The 23962-nt window shown below is 35.8% G+C and overlaps 2 protein-coding genes across 2 annotated transcripts; one reads left to right on the top strand and one right to left on the bottom strand.

Annotated features, from left to right (window-relative positions):
- Positions 1–474: 474 nt before the first annotated feature.
- On the bottom strand, positions 475–2085 carry LOC125221181 (large ribosomal subunit protein eL43z). The gene is made up of 5 exons (XM_048123310.2): positions 1981–2085; positions 1419–1458; positions 917–1005; positions 752–834; positions 475–672 (listed from the first exon to the last, which is right to left on the bottom strand). The coding sequence occupies exons 1-5, from the start codon at positions 1981–1983 to the stop codon at positions 609–611; spliced, it is 279 nt and encodes a 92-aa protein (XP_047979267.1). The 5' UTR covers positions 1984–2085; the 3' UTR covers positions 475–608.
- An 8471-nt stretch (positions 2086–10556) lies between these two features.
- LOC125202490 (eukaryotic translation initiation factor 4G-like) lies at positions 10557–18916 on the top strand. The gene is made up of 11 exons (XM_048100888.2): positions 10557–10716; positions 10817–11046; positions 11254–11375; positions 11746–11907; positions 12074–12132; positions 12227–12283; positions 12668–13441; positions 13567–13956; positions 14052–16999; positions 18087–18284; positions 18366–18916. Exons 2-11 carry the CDS (start codon positions 10895–10897, stop codon positions 18694–18696), a joined length of 5193 nt encoding a protein of 1730 aa, XP_047956845.1. The 5' UTR covers positions 10557–10716; positions 10817–10894; the 3' UTR covers positions 18697–18916.
- Positions 18917–23962: the final 5046 nt, after the last annotated feature.

Raw genomic sequence — 23962 nt, 5'->3', positions numbered from 1 at the left:
ACCCCAAAATGCATTATCTTTGTAGACTAGGGCTGACCAAGACATCATTCACATGTGATTTCTACAATGTCACTACAAAAGGTGCAACGAATGATAGTTTGTCTTTCATCTTTTACACTGGACAAGTGGAGTACTTAATATCGATAAAGACATTTAGTTGAAAATAGAACTGAAGAATGTCACCAATAATAGAAATAATGATCTATTTTTATAGGAATGACCAATATGGAGAAACTTTATTTTTTTATAGAATAGGCGAGTATAATTCATGGAAATGAATTTAATTATAAATATTTCAGAACAGTGCCCAACAGCATAGAAATCCAAGAAACTGTTGAAAAAAAGAAAACTACTTAGAAAAAGAAAAACGAAACAGAACAGTACTAGCAAGCAAAATAAAGATCATGAACACATTTGACAGGGAAACAAACACGCATGATTAATAAAATTCATCCAAAATCGAGTCAACTGCGATAGACAAAAAATCAACCTCGGTATTAAAGAAAAGTAAGGTTTCACACATGAGTCTAAACTTGCTTTGATTGAAAGAAAGGATAACAATTCAGAGCCAAAATTCACTACATATAAATCTTAGTCTTCACTAAAATCTAACTCTCGGTGGCCTCCCTCAACCTTCTGATGGTGCTCCTGACAGTCACGGCACTGGCAGTGCTGTTATGCAAAAGAACCATAGTCAGAATAAGAAAAATAAGCACAAAGAGAACCTTTAGCACAAGAAAAGGGAAATTACTTCATTGTGTAGGCACCACCAGCCTTCACTTTGCCACAGTCCTTGCAACCCCAGATGCCAACAGCCTGCCTCTTCACAGCGTACTGCACATATGATTTGCATTCACATAAGTAGGAAATACTAATACCATAAAGCTGTAACCATGTATTTACTTGAACTGCATACCTTGCCGCAAAACTCACAGAAGTACTTGCTGTGCTGGCTGACTTCCATCTTCTTGATTTGCTTCCTCAAACTAGCACCATATCGGGTGCCTGTAATTTTATGGAGCATTAGCCGGATTCGCACAATGTCGTATCAATAAATCAAGTAAAATCACAGAAAACAAAAACAAATTAAGTAATATAGAACATAATCTAATCTCCCCCTTTATCTCTCTTAGGCATACACTACGGTGGTGTTTCGTTTACTCGATAAAAGAGTAGCAACATATAATTTAGGATTAAGTTGTGAGATTATTTAGTAGGAGGAGTTGGCTATGAAATTATCACATGACTATCCATCTAGGATTAAGTTGTGATATTCAATCTCATGAACCAAACATAATAGAAATTTAGTCATGGATATAATCTTGCAAACCAAATACACCTAACTAAACTAATGCTCATCTTATATCAAAGATGGAAAATAATGAGTAACAGTGGTAAAGAATCAGAACTCAACATACCATATTTCCCAACAATACCGACCTTCTTGGTTCTCTTTGCCTGTACATTTGGATTAAAGTGAAGAAGCGTTAATAAATGGTCATATTTCGTGCAAAACAAAATCCATAGAAAGAAATTGTCAGCAACAATTGAATAGCCAATCAATGATGCAGTAAAGCAAGCAACTTTTTCAACTGAACTGAAAAGAACACACACTCGCAAGCCAAAATTACTTCATTCTGCCTCCAATTTTTAAAATTTTCTAGCTACATGACCAATAAATGAGCTAAAAACCCTTTTTGCCAGCAGAATTGAATTGACACACTCGCCATACCGGCCAAAATTAGTTTACTCTTGACTCCAATTTTCAAAATTTTCTAGCTACACAACCAAGAAATGTGCAACTCAGTTGTACAATGCAAATCAAGCAACAACAGCAACGCAAATCGATACACAATAAACGCATAATCACAAAGCGGGCAAATCAAATTACACATGGAAATCGACTGATCTGAATAACAACGAATCCATAAAGTAAATCACCAACTAGCTGCTTTCGACGACGAGAAAATAGAAGCGTACCATTGTAGAGCGAGAGAGGAGTCTGGTGGGGCGGAGAGAGCTTGATTTTGCCCTAAATGAAAATGCAGTGATTATAAAGAAAAATAAAACCTATTGAAGATTTGGGCTGTGGCCCAATTTATTTGGATCCATTTATTTTTGTGGCCTTTTATCATACTCCAATATGTTGATTAATTCTTTCCTCTAGTAGATTATAGTAGTAGTAATATTGTTTTGATCCAATGTTTTCCCAATATATTAGCTTCTTATATCTATATTAGTATTTTCCATTTTTTGCGTAATATATAATTCTGTAGTTTATTAGTAGTGAAATTTCAACAATGCATATGAACTAGAGAATCTATATTAAGGGTTCGTGTTGAGGATTTTTTATATATGCACTTTTAAAATTTTATAATAAGCAAATGGTGGATAAGAAAAATGAAACAAAATACTAACATATTTATAAACTCATGTTCCCTACGGCGCAAAAGAAAAAAAATATTATTATCACAAAAATCACATTTTAGTGGTGCCTATTTTTTTAAAAAACTCATGTACCCTATGGTGAAAATCTCAAAATCCACCAAATCAATTAACCATGTAAATCTCACTATGAATTTGAACGAAAATGGAGGGGAAAAAAACTTATTATGCTTGGTTAGGGGTGGGTCGATACGATACATCGTATTGAAAACGTTGTATCGTGTTTCGTATCGAAAATATCGATATGAATTCATATCGTTATCGTATCGAAAGTTTCGATATATTGAATTTCGATATATCGAACTTTCGATATGGATAATATCAATATCGTTATCATATCGATATTTCAATATATCGTAAGATCGATACGATATAACGAAATATCGTTATCGTATGAATACCTATATATCGAAAAATATAATTTCAAAATTGAAAAATAACACAAAAATTAATAAAACTTCAACACAATAAAATAAATAGTGTTCTTATTAGGGTTTCATATATATATTTTCTAAATATATGAATGAATTAAATGGATTTATATATATTTATAATTTTAAACTTAAATATGTATTGAATTTCAATATGTTTCGATATATTCGATATAAAACGATATATCGCGATATAAGGAAATTCATATCATTATCGTATCGGAAACTTACGATACGATACCCTATTGTATCGAAAATTACGATATACCAAAAATTCGATAATTTTTCGATATTTTTCAATACGATACGAGCGATATATCATTTTTTCGGTATTTTTCCCCAGCCCTATGCTTGGTAGAGTACTTAGTTATTATCCTAAAATTATTAAAGTAAAGATATCGAACACCAGTGGGTTCTATAATATTGGGTATGTGTGGGCTTTGATCCCCGCGGTAGGCAAAACAGCAACGTGGATTGTTTTGCACAAAACAAACACTTTTCTTTGAAAACTCAAACCTTGAAACCTAAATCATAACACTTAACTTTAAAATATACTCATCATGATCAATGAGCCAAACATTAATAAAATTCTTCCTTCGTCCCAGTTCGATTTTACTTTGTTGATCACTTATTCTATTTTGAGGGGAAAAAATAATTTAATGTGAGATGGGATATGATGAAATGTAATGGAAGGCGGTTAATGGTATAGGGGTTAGTCCATAGATCCCACCTATTCAGAGGCCAGACAAACAGCTGATTACTATTTACGACAATTTAGCTAAAAAAAAATAGTTTTATGTAAATAATATTATCTAATTTAAAATGGCATTTCCATAAATACCCCAAAAACTAAATGCTAAACTTATACTCCATCATTTTGACTTCCCTTCACTCATGGCGTGATTTTATTGCAATTATATGACATTTATGATAATTTCCTTCAAAACTCTCATTCTATCTATGTATTGCTACATAATATCAAATTATAATCAGCAGAAAACAAAAAAAAACTATTTATTAAAATTAACACATAAATATTGATTAAAATATTTTGGATATCCAATACAAAATACAAAATATGTAATCACATTACACGAATAATTAAGCATATGAAAGTTCAAAAGTGATACACCATCAACAGAGAATGAAAAAACATAAATAAAATTCCGTATGAAAATTATAAAACATTAATTTATAAGTTTTGGAGGATATTTCACTTTTAGAGTTCCTCCGTGACAACGACAAATGCGATGTAGACGCTGAGCAGGATGACTCATCGTCTCTCTCTCCCATTCAGCAGGCGTGCTGAAGCCTCTCCACCCGTACTCCTCCGCTGACATCATGGATGTCTGATGCACTATTTTTTAGTACTAAATAAACCTGCAAGTATACAGAGTATATATAGTATAGATAAAGGTCAGTACCGGATATCGAATACGGGGAAGGCAAACACGGACTCTCCTACTAAAACTCAATTACTATTTGGAAAAACAAGAGAATTTTGAAAACTTTTGAAGACTAAAAGCAATAGAAAGCAAGTAACAATTGATTGCAAATAAATGCGGAGATAAAATATAGAGATAAAGGAATTCCAGGGATGTGCGTTCATAGTTATGGTTATACAATTTCCAAACTACAATCCCTAGCACAGTTATTATTTTGATATGACGAGTCACCTAGCTTATGCTCATGCGATGCAAACGTTGATTACAAAATTAGGGTTGTCAATCCTAACACGTAACTCCATAAAGCTCTTAAGACTCTTGAAAAGTCCTCACTCTCAATTAACAGTGTCGTTTTAAGGGAAGTTAACTGTAGCGTCTACTAAGTGGATCTAACTCGCTAGAACTCTCTCACAGTTATGAAGCAAGCTTTATTAAATCATACACAATTGTGTCACTCAATCATGAAGCATCAGGATTTACTTAGGGAAGAAACAAAGTAAAAACAAAACGGATATTAATTAGAAAAACGAATTGTATAACCAAAGTCGCTACTAACACATCCCTAAAATCCTATGAGTTTAGTTACACATAATGGAATAAGCTAAACACATAGATTGAAGGGAAGACAATTTGAACATAAAACTAAAGCTAATAAAACCCGTAGGTTGAATCCTTGTCGTTCTTGATGTTCTTTAAATCCTTCTTCAACTCTTTGCGCAATTGAAGTACTCTAGCTTTTTATCTCTGTGAATTATTTTGCAAAAAGAAGCTTTCTGGTTGATGAATCTTGAGGTCTTATTTATAGGGAAAAGCCAATCCTCATTGTAGAAGGAAAGGATCTTCAAAATATGGTAAATATTGGAGCAGATCTAGGGCTAATCGGATTCGCAGCCTTTCTCCGGCGGGCCACCGCACCTTGGCCGGCGGGCCGCCGCGTTGTAGTCCAGAGTCTCTGTTCCTTCGGCGGCGGACCGCCGCATGACTTCCGGCGGTCGCCGGGCGAGACTCTTTTCCAAGTGTAATTTTCCGAGGCGGACCGCCGCATTGCTCTGACCGCCAGGCGCGGGCGGTCGCCGTACAACTTCGCGGCGGTCGCCGGTCGCCGTTTGACTCCAGATTTCAAGACTTTGCGTTTTGACTCCCTTTTTCGGCTCAATTATGCACATTTCTCACAAAACACGTCAAAATACCAAAATAGATTAAATATGCAAATAATGGACGTGTAGAGTGACTTTGACATAAAAAAACAGACCAAATAAAACAGTGCAAAATCCGAGCGTATCAATGTCACAATCAGATTGAAATTTATAGATGATTTTGTAGCTTTTGGTATTCTCAAAATGACTTTTAGGGCATCCACAGTGGGACGGACTAAGCTACGCCCGATGCACCACCACGTCAGCATTTTATCCTCCGCCACTTCCACCTGCAATGGGACGGACTATAGCCCGCCTAAGCCACACTCTAAGCATTTTACTTCTATTTTGTATTTATACAATTTATGCAAATATATCAAGCAAAATAAATAAATAAAAACAACACAATTAAGGCAAAGCCTACATTTACTTAATTAAAAAAAAAGTTACAAAATAAGAAGTAAAAAAAAATTACAAACTAAGAAATTAAAAAAAAGTTACAAACCAAGAAATAAAAAAAAAGTTACAAACTAAGAAATTAAAAAAAAAAGTGCACTAAATCCGGTCTAGAGTAGTCTCAATCTGCAGCTGAGGCCAATCCGGTCTAGATTAGTGCACTAAATAAAATAAAATTAAATTAAAAAAAAAAACGTGTCGCATCGTTTGTCTCCGCGATGGCACAGTGGCGGACGATGCGACATACGATGCGCATCGTCCGCGCTTCGTCCGCGGACGATGGTTAACGCATCGTCCGCGCTTCGTCCGCGGACGATGGTTAACCCATCGTCCGCGATGCCACAGTGGCGGACGATGCGACAGACGATGCATCGTCCGTCCCACTGTGGATGCTCTTACTGTTCCAAATCCTAATATCCACTATTATAATTAAAATGCCTCGTAATTATTTGGACGTTTCAAATAGGATTGGTTGATTAAATAAAAAGATTAGTAACTGATAAGGCTCGTTTCATGCATTGGTTTAGGGTTAAAATTCTGTGCATTTGGGGCGCTAATGTGCATTTATGAGTTCAGGTGCGTAGTAAATCTGTCGGACCCAAGAGTTGCTGTTACCTGACCTGGCAGATGCAAAAGTATGAAATTGAAGCAAAAATCAGAAGTCATCGTTTGGACCTGGGAGAACCAAAAGTTGGCGACAGGAGCAGAATGGAGCGAGAGCAAATTATTTTAAAGAGTCTTACTCAAGAGCAAGAGCGTCAAATCAGCAGAGGGATACCCTAGGGATCAGAGCCTCGCATATATAAGTAGCCCAACCTTGAAGAACAAGAGAGACGGTGAACAACCACTTCTACGCTTTCCTAGCTCTAGTTTTCTAGTTCCATACTTCAAATTTTCATTTTGTGTTGCTGCGCACTTGGACATGGAGGATTCTGGCCACCGTGGTTCTCATCGTCATCGTTATTTTGCTGTGTAACACCGCCTTGTGAAGGCGAAGAAACAATCTTACTTGCTTTCGTTTAGTACTTTGTGGTTTTTAAGTTCGTAACTCTAGTTTCTGACTTTGATCTACTGGATTCAGACCCATTTCTAGTTATTATGGAAGTTTATGTTTGCTTTTGGTTGGATGTCTTTGAGTTTATGTTTATCTCTTGCTTTTAGCTTTTGTTTGTTATTGGATGTTTGGAGCTGAAATTTGTTGGTTTGTTGTTGGAGGTTGGGGATTTGCATATGGAGATGTTTGGATTTGTTGAATCGTGGTGTTTTTTAGTTGGAGTTTCGCGTATTTGGTGCTTGATGTTTACGTTGTGCATGATTATGGCTATTTACTTTCTGTTTCTGCATCCTTTAGGTCCAGTAGCGTAGATCTGTTAGTTTAGGCTTTAATTTCTCGTTTTAAGTCTAGATCTAAAGTTTGCTCTGTTTTCATGGTGTTTAAAACTCTGTTTTACCTACTATTCTCGTTTGATTCCCGAAGAAGATGAAGTTGTTGGTAGTTAGAACCAGATCTGCTTTATGTCAGTAGTTTTCAGCATGTACTTTGCTTTTTCTGCATCTTCCCTAGACCCTGTCAGTACGATCTGCTTGTTTTTTTTACTTTTCTGCATGCTTTGCCAGACCCTGCTAGTTTAAGGAAATTTGTCTTTGCTTTTTGCTTTATGCTTGTCTGTCCAAATTAGGAAAGTCTGTCTAGTTAAGTTTACTCCAGTTGTCTTAGAACTTTAAAATATCTCAGTTTCTCTAAGTCATGTATGTTTCGTACGCTCTCAGCTCTTAGATCCAGTAGGTAGAGTAAAGTTCTTCTGATCTATTAGACCCAATAGGTAGAGTAAAGTTTTGCTTATCTCTCAGACCCAGTAGTTTTAGGTTCTCGACCCACAAAATTGCGTGGCAGCAGCCAATCCCTTTTCCCAAAACATCCTCAAATGCAGTTTCGTGACACCTTCTTCCTCGTGGGATCGATCCTTTACTTCCATGTACTAAGTTGTAGTATAGTGGGTTGAGGTTTTTGAAGGAATAGAGTGCACCCAACGACCCATTTCTGATAGTTTCACGATCTTCTAGCCTCTGAAGTCTAGTCGAATCCTCTGGATCTATTAGATCGAGGGACACATACCACACAACACCTGCACTGCACTCTAGAGCCCTGTCAGTAACCGTCTAACCGATGAAATGCCACTTCATAAAAAGACGAAAATCAAGACTGATATATAATTACAATTTCATTAACAAAAGTCAAGTTTAATGAAATTATAATTTAAAATATGAAATGGCAGTTTTGTAAATAACTTCAAAATACGAAATCTTTAAAATAATAAGCAATTCAAATAAGAATAAGAAATCACTTATGACAAATTATTGATGAATGAAAAATTAAATTAAAAATGTAACATGATTTTAATTAGTGAATTATTGATTGATCGGCAATTAATGAGATAAATGAATCTCAAATTGCCAAATTCATTTTTTATTTATGAGATTGATGAAATTAATGGTCATTTAGAAAAATGAGACCAATTAACGGTTAAATTGTTAATTGATTGACAATTACTGAGATTAATAGGTATCAAATTGGCAATTCATTCTTAATTTATGTGATTGGTAAATTAATGAGCCATTTAATAGTCTAAAGTCTAAACTATTCAATAAACTAACTAAACCAACAAAAGGTACACCAAGAATTTAAATTCATTAGTTCGAAAACTGGAAGGGATCACCTCATACTTTGTATACTCCATTTCTTAATACACCACTTAAAAGTTGACAAGTGGTTTTTATTTATGAAAAGAAAAGTTATTTCCAAATTACAGTATAACCTCCCCACTCAAATAAAGAAATTTAAACTTACAAATATAAAAATCGTTCCTCATTCAAATATGTTCAGTAAATATTTATGTCAATTAATTTTACTACTACTGTTTTGGATTTTATGTCTTTTCTAGCACTCTGTCAGTTAATTTTGCTTAATTTTAATAAAAAAAAATTATCATTCAATTTTGTTATCTTGGATTTTGTATTCTAGTACTACATTTTTTTAGTTTCATTCTTTTATTTTATTTTTGTTGATAACGTATAGGTAAGATGTTTTTCTATAACCAATGAGTCGGAAGTTTGATATATTTTGAATACGAGTATGTGAGGGAGGTCAGCGTTGTACACTTGAAGATAAAGTAAGAGATCATGATTGTTTGATACATGCATAATATATATGAAAGTAATATTCATAATAAATAAATTATAACCCCCTTTAAAAATTTGAATATAAAATACTTTTTTTTTTACTTTATACTTATTTTCTTTCGTGTTACTTGAAGTTTTTCAACGTTTTTTCTTTTCTTTTTATGATATTTTAATTTTGATTTTAATACTCCTATAAATAGTTTACTTATTTCGTGTAAAAGAATACTAATAGAGTAATGTGGGAGAATACTATCATAACAGATAGCATACTTATAACATTAAGAGAGAAAATACAACACTACCACATAGAAAAATATGGATATTTTAACTAAATTATGTAGAGATAAACTTTTAAATTTATATAGCAGAAAACTAAATTATAAAGAGATAACTTTTGAAAAGAAAGAAGTTAGAAATTAAAATATATTCAGAATTAATAAAATCGAAAGCTGTGTAGAAGTAAAAAAGTGCAAGAAATAAGGAGTATATTTTAACAAACTTCTCTTTCCATAAAATAAGGTCTATTTTGTCAATTTTTTAATGCTGTATTGTGAAATGGAGTATATCAAGTATGAAGTGATCCCTTCCGTTTAAAAACAATTTGCTTACACAATAGTCCGCCTCATTTTATCTCTCTCCCAAACCTCCACCTCCATTTTTATCTCTCTCCCAACTCCTGATTTCGCCTATCACTTTGTTCTGCAGTGATCACACTGCCGTTGAAGAGCTCCTCCATAGGGGGAGATGCGTTTCCCAATTATCTCAACCGACAGCAAATACAAAATCGAGATCATCACCTCCGGCATTCACAACTAATTTAGGCGTACCTGACTTTTCCTCCCATTTAAATGGCACCACCGCTCCCATTTAAATGGCACCACCGCATGTGTTGGTCAGAGGAATTTTGATTCAAAGAATTATTTTGTGAAATTATTTATAGATAGTACAAACCAAGAGTCTTTTTTATTTAACTGACTTTTCATCTTTTTTATTTCAATGTTAATGAATATTGATTGTAGAGTAAGGAAAAAGTTAGAATTAGCGTTAGAATGAAGACCAAATGATATTTCTTGTGTTATTACTTATTAGCTAGCTATTTTTATTTGATTTCACTATTCGTAATGGCATTAAGTGATTGAGGTGTGCTAGTAACTAAAGCAACGGATGTTTAATTGTACAAGTTCTTTAACAAAATCATTTTTTATTAAATTTTAAATTTTAAATTAATAAAATGATAGTTTTGTAAATATCTCCAAAACTATGATAGATACATATAAATATTTTAATCTAATTGACTCCCATATAAAATTAGCTTAATTAGTTCAATTAAGGTTTCAGATATATTCGTCCAAAATCCAAATGATGAGACTAACTTAAATTATATAAACATTGTAAAGTAATTTCCCCACTTTCTTCGTCGTCTATGTTTTAACCATAAAACACAAAATCACACAGTTAATGCACAGTAGCATTTTCCTTTTATTTTTTTCTTCATCTCTTTCTCTTCATCTCTTTCTTCTTCTCCATACCCTTTCCATTTTCCCCAACGGTTCACCCAGGGGCATGGTTCCCGCCATTCCTCTCTCCCACTAGAAACCCTAATTTCTCTCTCACACGCTACAGGTTCAATTAGTTTCGCATTTTGATCGATTTAATTTGAATAAATTGTTTCTCCAATTGAATGTGCGACATATTATTGATTCTGATGGTTTTGATTTGATAGGCTGATCCTCGTAGGGTGTTAAATTCGCCTGAATTTCGGGAAAAGCGGTTCTTTTTTTGCCATAAAAGATTAGGATTTATGTCCCATAATCAATCAAGGGCTGAGAGGAGCGATTCCACGCAGTACAGGAAAACCGGCCGATCCGGTAGCTCCAATCAGCAGCGTCAGTTCCACGGCGGCGCCTCCAATAAGGGCGGTGGCGGCGCCCCTTCAAATCCTGCCGGCCGCGGGTATGCTTTTCTGAGATTGAATTGAATTTGGACTAGGGTTTTGTTGCTTTCTTGCGCATCCCTTATTGCATACATGTGCGGATGAGTTTTGTGTTTTTTGTTGGTAGACGATGATTGTGAATGTGAGAGCTAGGGTTTGGAGGGGGGCGGGGATGTGTTTGGTTGTTGGATGATGGGTTGATGTTTTGTTATGTTTCTGTGATCCAGTTACAATAAGAAGTATAACAACAATGCCCAAGGTGGTCCGAGGGTAAGAAGTCCGAATGTGGGTTCAGATTCTGCTGGACATGCTTTCCATAATGGTCCTCAAGAACAGCAGCCAACTCATGGTATGTGACTTGGATTTTTTGTTGTTATATTACATTCATTAGTAGTGCTACTCGCCGAGTGCTGGCAATTGGAAACGAGTATTTTCTTATTCTTTCCAGGAAACGAGTTGAGTTTATTTGTATGACCCTTAGTGTTGGATAGATGGTGGTTATCGAAGATGATAAATTTTTTGATGTTCGAGGAACATTATATTGAATAAGTTTAATTCTAAGGATCATGCACACACAACGATCATCATTATTCATTATTTACTAAGTATTTTCGTAATTTTCCATGAATTCTTGGTTTTATTGTTTTTCAAGTTACCAACTTACTGGTTCTTCTTTCTGATGAACTGTCCTTTTACATATTTGGTTGGGGTATCTCCAGTTAGCGGCACACCTACCAATGTCAATCTGACAGATGCTCCTGCCCAAAAGACCACACAAACTGTTCCTAGATCTCCGTCTTCTGATGTTTCAAATGAAGCTCCAACATCTAATGTTTCTGCTGCTAATTCTGAGTCTGAGTTACCTAAAACACCTACTAAAGGTATGGCATGTTGTTAGTGCACAGTATATTTTAAGCAGTTGAAATGACTCTTGACATAATCTCAAAATAAGATTGAGAATAGTATGTTAGTTACTCAGTGTAACAGTTATGTCTGTCTTTGTTTTATCGATTTTCATTTGATATTTCTGTTTGTTCCATGTTTCAGGAGATGCAACAGGGCCACTTGGCCTGCAGTTCGGCTCCATAAGTCCTGGTTGTATGCAGGTAATGCAGAATTCTGTGGAGGGCCCTTCAATATTATTGTCTGAGTCCCCAAACTCCAATTTCTAATTACAGAAGGTGCCTTTCTGTTTTTTAGGTACCTGCTAGAACAAGCTCTGCGCCACCAAATTTGGATGAGCAGAAAAAGGACCAGGTTAGACATTCTCTATAATCTATATTTGATTTTCACATGGCTTCCAGAAGCTGCTAACAGATGGTAAAGGATAGAGTTGTATGATATCTTCGTGATGGAGAATTTCCTCGCGCATTATAATGCTAATCGTTTTTTTTGGGTTTATGAGATTGTGCTTCAATGATGTCTGCAAAAGTGAAAAGAAACAATCTAGACCAGAGGGTTCTGTGTACTTAACAGGAACTGCGTCAAATTATGCATCATTATTGAAATTTTTTCTTAGACTTATTGGTGGGTTGTTGCTCAAGATTACTCATTTCTAACAACATGCAAAATGCAACATTATGATCGTGATAGCTATGCTTCTGTGTAGTATGTTTTGCTAATTGGATAGTTTCATTTCAGGCTCGCCAAAACTTATTAAGGGCTGGTGGTCCTGTGCCGATTCCCTTGCCCAAGCAACCAGCTGTAAAGAAGGATGCAGGTGTTCCAAACCAAACAAACGCTCGCGAAGCTCACCCACTTTCCAGATCTAAGAGGGACACTCAGGTATCTGTTGCACCACCTGTAACTCAAATCCAGAAGCCAGCTATACATGCTATGCCTGGTATGCCCATGCAAATGCCATTTCACCAGCCACAGGTTTCTGTTCCATTTGGTGGTCCCAATCCTCAAATTCAGTCTCAAGCCATGCCAGGGGCATTGCCTCTGTCAATGCAGATGGCCCTACCTATGGGGAATCCTCAAATGCAGCAGTCAATGTTTATTTCAAGTCTTCAGCCACATCCGATGCAGTCTCAAGGAATGATGCAAGGACAGAACTTTAACTTTCCACCACCGATGACTCATCAACTACCTCCTCAGTTGGGTAACATGGGAATCAATATGGCCCCACAGTTTTCTCAGCAGCAGGCTGGAAAATACGGCGGTTCTCGGAAAACTGTGAAGATTACACATCCAGATACTCATGAAGAGTTGAGACTGGAGGGTTCGCCTGCTCCTAAATCACATCCTGTTATGCCACCTCATTCACAGCCCCTCCCACCATTTCCTCAAAATCACCCGATGAATTTCTATTCTAATTCTTATAACACAAACCCTGTCTATTTTCCTGCTGCTAGCTCCGTTCCATTGAGCAGCATTCCACCCACTTCTCAACCACCAAGGTCTTACAATCAGGTTAGTTGGTAGTTTTCTTTTAGGCTAGTTTTGCTCTGCTTATTTTAATTCAAAAATTCCATGCCTTGATAGGATTGAGTGATTTTTTTTGTTAATTTGTGATATTTTCGCCTCATCTACTGCAGGTGACAATTAAGCCACCTGTTGGCATTCATGGGGAGAAAGAGCCATTACCAGGTACAAGTTCAGTTACTGTGAGAAAGGCAGAGCTAGAACCATTAACTTTATCTGGAGAGGATTGTGCTCGTGCACAAAAGGAAGTTGAATCATCATCTCGGATTTCTACACCACATTCTAAGCCTGGTTTAGGAGTGTCATCTATATCTGCTGCATCATCAGGTTCTATCAATGTGGAGAGCATTGCATGTAACACTACGGCTCCTGCTTTTGTTACTAAGGATGGTTCTGCATCAATATTAAAAAGCACTGCTACTGAGGCAAGAAATAAAGTAGTCGTGCCCGGTTTAGTTAAAGATGTATGCAGTCAACCACTCAAACCGGGCCAACAGGATCAGGTATGATATGTCTGTTTGTTTATCCAGTTATAAAGTACTATCCACATTAAGAATGTTTTTCATGATTTATGAGCTAGATTACCCTATTATTTCAGGTTGGCAACCAACCACCCTCGCTCCCAAGTTCGATTTCTCAATCCTTGGAAGCTGAAGCAGTTAACACAAAATCTCCATTGCCTAGAGCCAATTTCGCATGCGAAACTTCCAAGGAATCATTATCAACTGCTGTGGCTACATCTGAGGTTGACTTGACAAGTGAGGACGTTGGAACTAATAATGTAAATAGTAGACAATCTGAGCCTGAGATAACTGCAGAAAGGGAAGGACAGGCCACATCTCAGAGTTTAAAATTTGATAAAGAACATTTGGACACATCGTTGAAGTCTCTTTCTTTAGAATCACCGAAAATAACTGGTGAAGTTGAGGATATCACTGAAACAGAAATTACATCCAGCACAGGGGGTCTATTGGAAGGGACAGAGAAGCCGGAAGAGTCTTTAGGCTGTTGTACTGATGATGTCAACATGGCTGATAATTATGCTGCATCTTCCCATAATATAGAAGGCAGTCAAAATGCTGATAATCCTGTGTCAATGAATGGTTTATCTGCACAGGATGATAAGACTTATATAGCAGGCACAAAATGTCTTGATGATGCATCAAAACCCGATAATGAAGATATTGACAATAATAGTGACAGTTTAGTCCCAACTTCCTTGAGTATCAGGGATAAAGTCTTGGTAGATGCAAGTGTGTCTAAAAGTGCTCTACCCAGAGGGAAGAAGAAAAAAAGAGAATTGTATAGGAAAGCAGAAGCTGCTGGTACCAGTTCTGATCTTTATATGGCGTACAAGGGCCCTGAAGACAAGAAAGGTGCTGAGATCTCCGCAGAGAGCATTGAAGAAACTTCAAGCAATAACATGAAGCAGACATCCTCTGAAATCTCTAGAGAGATTGACCTTCCAAGTGAGAAACCTCCTGTGACTAAAGTTGAGCCAGATGATTGGGAAGATGCTGCTGAAATTTCTTCGCACTTAGAAAGTTCAAAGAATGGAAATCAAGGTTCTGATGTAGATGAAAATGGATTGACAACTAAAAGATATTCCCGAGACTTCCTTCTTAAATTCGCAGATCAATGCACTGATCTTCCAGAAGGATTTGATTTTAATTCAGACGTAGCAGATGTATTGATGGTTTCCAGTGTCAATATGCGTGAGTCACATCCTAGTCCTGGACGAAACATTGACAGGGCTTCTGGAGGTTCTAGACCAGATCGCCGTGCAAGTGGCTATGGAGATGAGGATAAATGGAACAAATTTCCTGGCCCACTTATGTCAGGGCGAGGAGATATGCGTGCAGATACTGGATATGCGAATAATGTTGTTGGTTTTCGACCTGGCCAAGTCGGTAATTACGGTGTTCTAAGGAATCCACGACCTCAGACACCCATGCATGCAGGGGGGATCTTGTCAGGGCCAATGCAGTCCATTGGTCCTCATGGAGTATTGCTTAGAAATAACTCCGAATCTGATAGATGGCAGCGGGGAACTGCTTTCCAGAAAGGATTGATGCCTCCTCCTCAGACACCCCCCCCAGTTATGCACCGAGCTGAGAAGAAGTATGAAGTAGGCAAGGTTACTGATGAGGAAGAAGCGAAACAGAGACAGTTGAAGGGCATATTGAACAAGCTTACACCTCAAAATTTTGAGAAACTGTTCCAGCAAGTTCAGCAAGTCAACATCGATAATGTTATTACACTTTCTGGAGTAATCTCGCAGATTTTTGATAAAGCTCTGATGGAGCCTACCTTCTGTGAGATGTATGCTGACTTCTGCTTTCACCTTGCTGCGGGCTTGCCTGAATTGAGTGTGGACAATGAAAGAATAACTTTCAAGAGATTACTCCTGAACAAATGCCAGGAAGAATTTGAGAGAGGAGAAAGAGAAGAACAAGAGGCAAATGAAGCTGACGAAGGTGAAAGTAAACTGACAGAAGAAGAGAGAGAAGACAAGAGACTGCGTGTTAGAAGACGGATGCTGGGTAACATTAGACTAATTGGAGAATTATACAAGAAGAAGATGTTGACTGAAAGAATAATGCACGAGTGCATTAATAAATTGTTGGGTCAGTACCAGAATCCCGATGAAGAAAACATAGAAGCTCTGTGCAAATTAATGAGCACAATTGGTGTAATGATAGATCATCCCAAAGCAAAGGACCACATGGATGCTTATTTTGACATCATGGCACAACTATCCAATAATATGAAGCTGTCTTCCCGGGTAAGATTCATGCTGAGAGATTCTATTGATCTCAGAAAGAATAAGTGGCAGCAGCGGAGGAAAGTTGAAGGTCCTAAAAAGATTGAGGAGGTACACAGAGATGCTGCGCAAGAACGGCATGCTCAAACTAGCAGACTTGGTCGTGTATCCAGCATTGGTGGCTCAATAAGAAGGGGTCCGTCTATGGATTTTGCTCCTAGAACTCCTAGTATGTTATCTCCTCCAGGTCCACAGATCAGCAGTTTTCGTCCTGGTGGGCCACAGCTACGTGGCCATGGCTCTCAGGATGCTCGGATGGATGAGAGACATTCCTATGAGAACAGAACGATGTCTATTCCACTGCCTCAAAGACCCCTTGGTGATGATTCCATAACCCTTGGGCCACAAGGTGGTCTTGTCCGAGGAATGGCGTTTGGTAGTCAGCCATCTGCATCTAGCTCTCGTTTGGCTGAGATATCAAGTCCTGGAGATGCACGCAGGGTGGGCCCTGGTCTAAATGGATTCAGTTCTATTCCTGAACGGGCAGCTTATGGCCAAAGAGAGGATCACGTTCCAAGATATGTGCCTGACAGGTTTGTTGCTGCATCCAGTTATGACCAAGAAAGGAATGTTACACATGGAAATAGAAACACAGATCGCATTGATAAATCTCTGCCAGCTTCTCCCCCTGCTCGTGGTGCTCTCCCAACTAGCGCAGAAAATATGTGGACTGAAGAGCAGTTGCGGGAAAAATCGGTAAAGACCATTAAAGAATTCTTCAGGTATTTATGTCCCCAATCTGGAAGTTTGTTGTTTCATTATGCTATAATCAACCTGTCCCACTCCCCTTTTCTTGATGTTTATTAAGTTGGTTGAACTAAATGTTAGATTTCTCAGTGAAATTTAAAAGTGAAATTGCATAATTAAGTATTAGACATCTACAGCCATCAGGCTCGTCTGTAACTATTTCAAACAGTACTTCCTGACACATCTTGACTATAATTTGTTGAGAAGCACACAGATGGATCAACATCTGACAACAAAAGGAAATGAATTTAAAATTTGTGTTGAAATTCTTCTGGTTTGACTTTAAGCAAGAGAAAAGTTTAGATGACGGCTTATTGTAAAATATCTCTGGAGGTCTTGTTGTGTGTTCTTGACTTCTCTCTAGGTCTCAATCTTCTGAATCTTTCTGGGTGTGACCTATGTTGAAGTTTCCGAACAGATAAAACCAACACTGGAAACTCCTAATCCATGTTATGTGATGGATATCATTTTTATTACTTCTTTTTTATTCTTTAGCTTCTTAGGAAGATGAATTTGTTGTATATATGTATTATTGCTGGGCATCCTAGAGTACTTTGATATGACATTTGCGGAATATCTTTGAAGGCCAGTTTTGAGCATCAGCTTGACGGCTTCTCACCTGTTGAATCCTGCACTGAGTCTTTAAATCAGAGAGTGTGGTTTGTATTGTGTCAAAAGTATGCATGGTGGCTTACATTGGAACTTTGAACTTTAGGGTAATGCATTACCTTAATCTCAAACTACTCGAAATGTTGATATTGAACTCATAATATGACGATAGAGAAATGATAGATATCAGTGTCCCTTATGATTGTGTCTAGGAAGTAGGAACATTTACTTTTTCTTCAATATTAGGCTCCCCTCAGTTCCCTACAAAAAAACATGTGGAACGCAGCAAATCCATGTTGTGGTCACCCTTATCTATGCTTACCCTTCTTTTGCCTGAATATTCTAGTATGATATATGCACAATGTTGTTGGTGTGGTGGCTTTATTTTGATTGAGATTATCATGTTGGCACTTCAGTAATTTGCTAAGATGAATTCAATCTGTTTTTCCCCAGTGCAACACTTGATGAGAATGAAGTCGCATCGTGGATCAAGGATTTGAACGCCCCAGGCTTATATCCCTCAATGATATCTATCTGGCTCGCTGATTCATTTGAGAGGAAAGACATGGAGAGGGAGCTCCTGACAAAGCTGCTTATTAACCTTACAAAGTCGCAAGATGGGTTGCTAAGTGAGGCTCAACTCGTCAAAGGGTATGTCTTGACATGCTTTCGGATGGTCACTATTACATAAAAGTACCCAATGCTGATACCAGACTTATCATCACTTCACAGGTTTGAATCTGTTCTAGCTGTCTTGGAGGATGCTGTCAATGATGCCCCGAGAGCAGCTGAGTTCCTCGGTCGTTTTTTTGCTAGAGTCGTCTTAGAGAATGTCGTTTCGCTCGCTGAAATTGGGCAGTTGGTGTACGAAGGTGGAGAAGAGCAAGGGAGCCTTGTAGAAGCAGGGATTGCAGCTGATGTGGTGGGAACCATCTTCGACACAATCAAATCGGAGAAAGGGGATTCTGTGCTGAATGAGATTCGTTCAAGCTCGAATCTGCAGCTACAGAAGTTCAGACCTCCAGGTTCGAACAGGTCATGCAAGATAGATAAGTTCATTTAGAAGACAACGATGCTCACCGGATCGGGCCTGGTAGAGAAATTCTTGTTTTTTGTTATGTTGTTAGGTAGTTAGTACTAGTATTACATTTTCAGAAATATATTATATATCTATATATATAATATATCTGCTGGCTGCTGTAGAGGAACTGTCCCTCTCGTTTATTTTGACAAAATCAGGTCGTCGGTTACAGAATTATCAAAAAGGTTCGATTGAGTGAGCATCCTCTCTTTTGCTTCTTGTTTTTTTAAGCTGGTTAATTTGCAATAAATATAATACTATTGCTTTTATGAAAATTAGATGAAGTATAATTGCTGTACAATATATTCCTCGATCGGATTAATTCTTTGTATTGTATAAATGCATGACGTGCCATTTCATTCAACCCTTTGAAATTTGTGTGAACAAATTGATGATTGACTAATGCTCGGAATAAAATCCTCAAAAAGATTTGGAGAAAATTGGTTAACAAAATGTGAGTATAAAAATTAATTGTTGGAGGGAAACCAAGCAACTAGCATGTGCCTATATTCACGCAACCATGGTCTTCTGCATCAAACCATTTTTAAGGTTTCCAATTTCCAAATCTTTAAACTTTTCATGTTGATGTCGTTGGAATATCCATTTTTCCGGATTCCAAGATTTTGACGATCTCAAAAGAAACTTTTTAGGTTTCCACCACTGGTACAAAGAGATGTGTAATAAAAGGAGTACTACCTCCGTCCTCCAAATATTGACACATTTTGACCCGACATAGGTTTTAAGAAATATAATGGAAAGTAAGTTGAAAAAGTTGGTGAGATGTGAGTCCTACTTTTAAAGTATTAGTTTTATAATAAAATGTGAATATGAATGAGTTAGTGGAATATGAGGTCCACTACCAAAAATGATAATAAGTGAAGTGTGTTAAATTTTCAAGGACGGACCGAAATAGTAAACTGTGTCAAACTTTCAGGGACGGATGTAGTAGTAGAAAATTAGAGAATGAACGAGAAAAGTTACTTCATTCGTCCTACAAGAGAAGAGTATGCATTCTTTTCTTTTTAGTCCGTCGCACAAGAATTTGCATTTTCTAATTTCAAAAACTCTTTTCTCTCTAATAAGGTGAGACTCATTCTATATTAATAATAATTTAATTACTTTTTTTTAACTTTTCTCTTACTTTACCCATTGTACATTAAATTGTATCCAACCAAAAGTGTATACTCTTATAGACGAATGGAGTAATATTTAGATATATTACCAAAATATCATAATGTTGCCCTGAACAAAGGTCTTTCAAATGACGCAAAATATCCCCAAGTCTTGATGGCATCTAAGAAAAGTACATTTATGTGCAAATTCAGATTTCCACAATGAGAATGACTTCAGTTTTGTTGATGAAAACGTAAATAATAAGATTAGTAGATATTTGTAAAATTTCCACAATGTGAATCCCCAGCATTTTGGGAGAAGAAAATTCTCTGCAAGACTAATCAAAATCAAATCCAAAAGTTGATATATTAAGGCTGGATTTCTAGGTTACCTAACAATTAAAGCGCATTTCAAGAAATGATATAAACAACAAAATCTCTTTGTTATGTTTCTGAAGCTGGACTCTTCAATCTAGAAGTTGGTTAAACGAATTACAGTAAGATATACAGATCAAATTGAGTGCAAATCTTTATACTACCAAAGATTCGAATGTCCCTATAACTAAATAAATTCCATTTAGATCCCACGTATAGCTACTAACGAAAAACGTACATTTTTCATTAATTTTTTTAAGAAAAAACTCCATTTATTTATATAATTAACAACTAAGTAATTTATACATTTCGGTTATTACTTATTACAAATCCACTTTCCTAATTGACTCTATCACAGAAATCTGGTCACTGTTCTATTTATCAACAACAAATATAAGCATACTATCAGAAAATATATAGTGGCAACACAAAAAATTCATAGTTTAGTTTATCCAATTTATCATTTTTTTTTCTTCATATCAGTGAGGAATTTTAAAACTATGCAATAAAATTAGAAGCAAAAACAATAAGTCAACAACAAATAAAACAATATATCAAAAAATTACCACGTCCACGGGTTTGGTGACAATATTTTCTAGGAATAAAAGATCAATTAAGTCAAATGAAGTAGTACAATATATCTTGACTAGTGACGTGTCGAATTAAGTTTATATTTGTATGTTTATGACATCAATATTACATGTAAGCAAATATAACCTTTTAACTTATCAATGTGAATAGCACCAAGATTATTGCGAACATGAGATAATAATTTACAAATCATGAAGTTAAACAAATAGAATGACTTAATACATCAATATGATCGAACCAAAATGCTTAAAGCTGATATTCATTTCCACATAAAATAGAATATGAAATAATAGGTAAAATATATATTTGTATGTCAGTAATAATGACAGTTACATAAAACACAACCTTTGAATCAAATTGCGGATTCAACAATATATAAATTACTTTTTAATTAAGGAACATTAAGTCATTAACTACTTAATGACTTAGGGTTTAGCGTGTCAGAATGTGCCCAAATTTGAATAGGCTTGTTTTGTGACATCAATGTCACTCTTAAATCTTAATACAGTTTTTATCATTTAATTCATGTTAATTTGGTACAACAATGTCACTCTCACTACATTTTTTTTGCCATTTAATTCATGTTAATTATCATTATCTGTAGATATTGCGTTTACGATTTCGTCTAGTCTTGACCAGTTCCAGCAAATAACGTATTGATCCTTGAGCCGCAAGCTCGTGCCAATTAAAAGTCCAAAACTATCCTAATAAACTCTAATTAAGATTTGATTAATACTATGAATATATGAAACAATACAATTTAATTATAATTTACTCATTCAATACATATAATATAATATTAGTAGTAAATTTAATTTTAAAATAAATATAATTCTTAACTATTTTGATGCAGACACTGTCAACGTATGTAACAATTTTAAACACTAGTTTGAACCCCCACAATAAAAATTCTGCATCCACCACTGGTTGTTAGTACGTGTGGTTGCTGGTTTATCATCATGTTATTTTGTTTGTTGTGCGGCTATACTGAATTTTTGTAGGTTTTGGGATATGGTGTTAGTGGGAATTAATGTCACACTGTTGTCTAATCTTCGCTTTTGCATTTTTTCGTTTTATACAATAGAACTGAATTTTTGTAGGTCTTGGTATGTGGTGTTAGTGGGAATATATGTTATACTGTTGTCTGATCTTCGCTTTTGTATTATTTTGTTTTATACAATAGAATTATCTTGCGTATTTACAAAAATGACGGGTTGTATTTTAGTCCTTTTCCATTAAACATTTCCAATCGCAACATACCAACAATACATCTTAACAAAATTTTATATTTAGTCGAGGGGGGAAATGTCAACAAGTTAAACGAGTGGTGATCCACATATATATATTTCACAATATAAAACGCAAATGAGACGAATTAACACCCAAAAAGATTTACCTTACTACCTAATTAAGTTGAACATTAGAATTAAGTCAAAAGTGTTTGGTAGAAACTATTTATTTATACATCATGGGGCAAAATATATAAATTTTAAAATTTTGATTTTGACGATGTGAGTGCGCTCCAAAGATCCTTTCTAACTAAATATTAAATTAATAACAAGACATAGCAAATTATACATGTATGTTCCCTAAAATCATAAAGTTGGAACAGCATAAATTAATGATTAATTAAAAGGTAACAATTATTTATGAAATAAGCAAGGCTCGTATTGACTTTCCCATACATCCCCCACATGAAATGAAAGTTACCAGTTACCACTTCTGATTAACTAATTATGTGGAAATAAACAGCACCTTTGACCATAAATGGTCTTTCTTTATTAATTTTCACTAATATTTTAAATATTTGCAAGAGTGACGGTGGACATTTTTGCTATTTAAGAATTGTTTAACATCTTGCTATAAATATAATATTGGCGTGCCAATTAATTAAGTCCAATTTCTTGATCAACCTAACAACTGAAGAAATCATAAACATAGAGTACAATATGACAACAGAAATAAATATTTTAATTTGACTTTTAAGTCATGTCACATAACCACCACCCACTTTTGGAGACGGCGCAAGCAAAAAGGCCAAAACAAACTTACAAATTTCTATCACTGCTATGTAAATTAATTATAGTAGTAATAGTTATAAAGCGGATGCACGTTATTTAATTAGTTTTACTGTAGTTAGGATAAATCGAATCAATATCAAAATAATCGAACTTATTTTCATATGCATTTTCTTGACGTTCACATATGTAGTTATGTTTAGATCCAAACATTGAGTGACATCTTGACACATGATACAATCTTGCACAATGATGTCTCAACAATAAAATTCCCAACATTTGCCTATAAATCCATTCATATATTCTGATTATGATTTTATTAACTTCAAAAAAGCAACGATGCGAGCCAGAGATTGACTTGAAAAACTGCAGTGTTTCAAGTGTTGGAACATTTTATTATAGTCCTAACATAATTGCATGTTTAATAACTTATGAAGTCAAATGGTCATTTATAAAAGTAAGAGAACTATTGTGCAGATACTACTTTGAATAACTCCAATTTATCCAATTTAATTATAAGTGAAAAGTGAAATTAGAATTATTTTATAATCAAAAGGCACTACTTGTTAAAACAGTGAGCAAGCAAATCTTATACTCAATCCAGCTAAAAAAACTCAATCTAAAGTGGGGAAGCCCAAATTGGCTAATGCATACAAAGTGAAGAAACTCATTCCCTCAAAGAAACAAACATAAGTAAGTGAAATTAGAGTTATGATAAAGTTTGTAAAATCGTTGTTATGATCCCCTAGACATAAAATCAGAATACAGAGTTCTTCTGAAACATTGACACTAGAAAGACGATTTTCACACTTCAGAATTCATAAAGAACATCGAATATCATGAGTGTGAATAGAAATATGATTCGCTAGACTCCGTAATAAACAACTTGATTCTTCTATTGTCTTCTAGAACCGATTAGAGGCAACATTCAAAGTCCACCATTGCCATTAATCTTATGCTCCACATCGAATATAGACTCCAATAAATCTCCATCTCTATTGGGGCCGCGAAAGAAACAACCTATCTTTCTAGAAGTTTGGTTTTGTTGAGGTACTAGGAATTCAACATGCCCTCCTTTCTTGAGTTGTCTGCTGTCTCTCTCTCTCTCCTACAAAATCAACAAAATAAATCCTCAATTGGCCTCCATCACTA

Source organism: Salvia hispanica, chromosome 2 (assembly GCF_029641045.1).
Source record: "Salvia hispanica isolate PSC_SH4W2 chromosome 2, Shi_PSC_v1, whole genome shotgun sequence".
Taxonomy (NCBI): domain Eukaryota; kingdom Viridiplantae; phylum Streptophyta; class Magnoliopsida; order Lamiales; family Lamiaceae; genus Salvia; species Salvia hispanica.
The sequence above is the reverse complement of the archived record's forward strand: the minus strand, read 5'-3'. Positions and strand labels throughout refer to the sequence as shown.

Bases quoted from the DNA above. Each gene is read 5' to 3' on its own strand.
- LOC125202490 (XM_048100888.2), top strand. From the start codon at position 10,895: ATGTCCCATAATCAATCAAGGGCTGAGAGGAGCGATTCCACGCAGTAC. The intron at 12,133-12,226 runs GTAATGCAGAAT...TCTGTTTTTTAG, and splicing joins TAAGTCCTGGTTGTATGCAG to GTACCTGCTAGAACAAGCTC. The intron at 17,000-18,086 runs GTATTTATGTCC...GTTTTTCCCCAG, and splicing joins ACCATTAAAGAATTCTTCAG to TGCAACACTTGATGAGAATG.
- LOC125221181 (XM_048123310.2), bottom strand. The intron at 835-916 runs GTATGCAGTTCA...TCATATGTGCAG, and splicing joins TCTGTGAGTTTTGCGGCAAG to TACGCTGTGAAGAGGCAGGC. The intron at 673-751 runs GTAATTTCCCTT...TTTGCATAACAG, and splicing joins GGTGGTGCCTACACAATGAA to CACTGCCAGTGCCGTGACTG.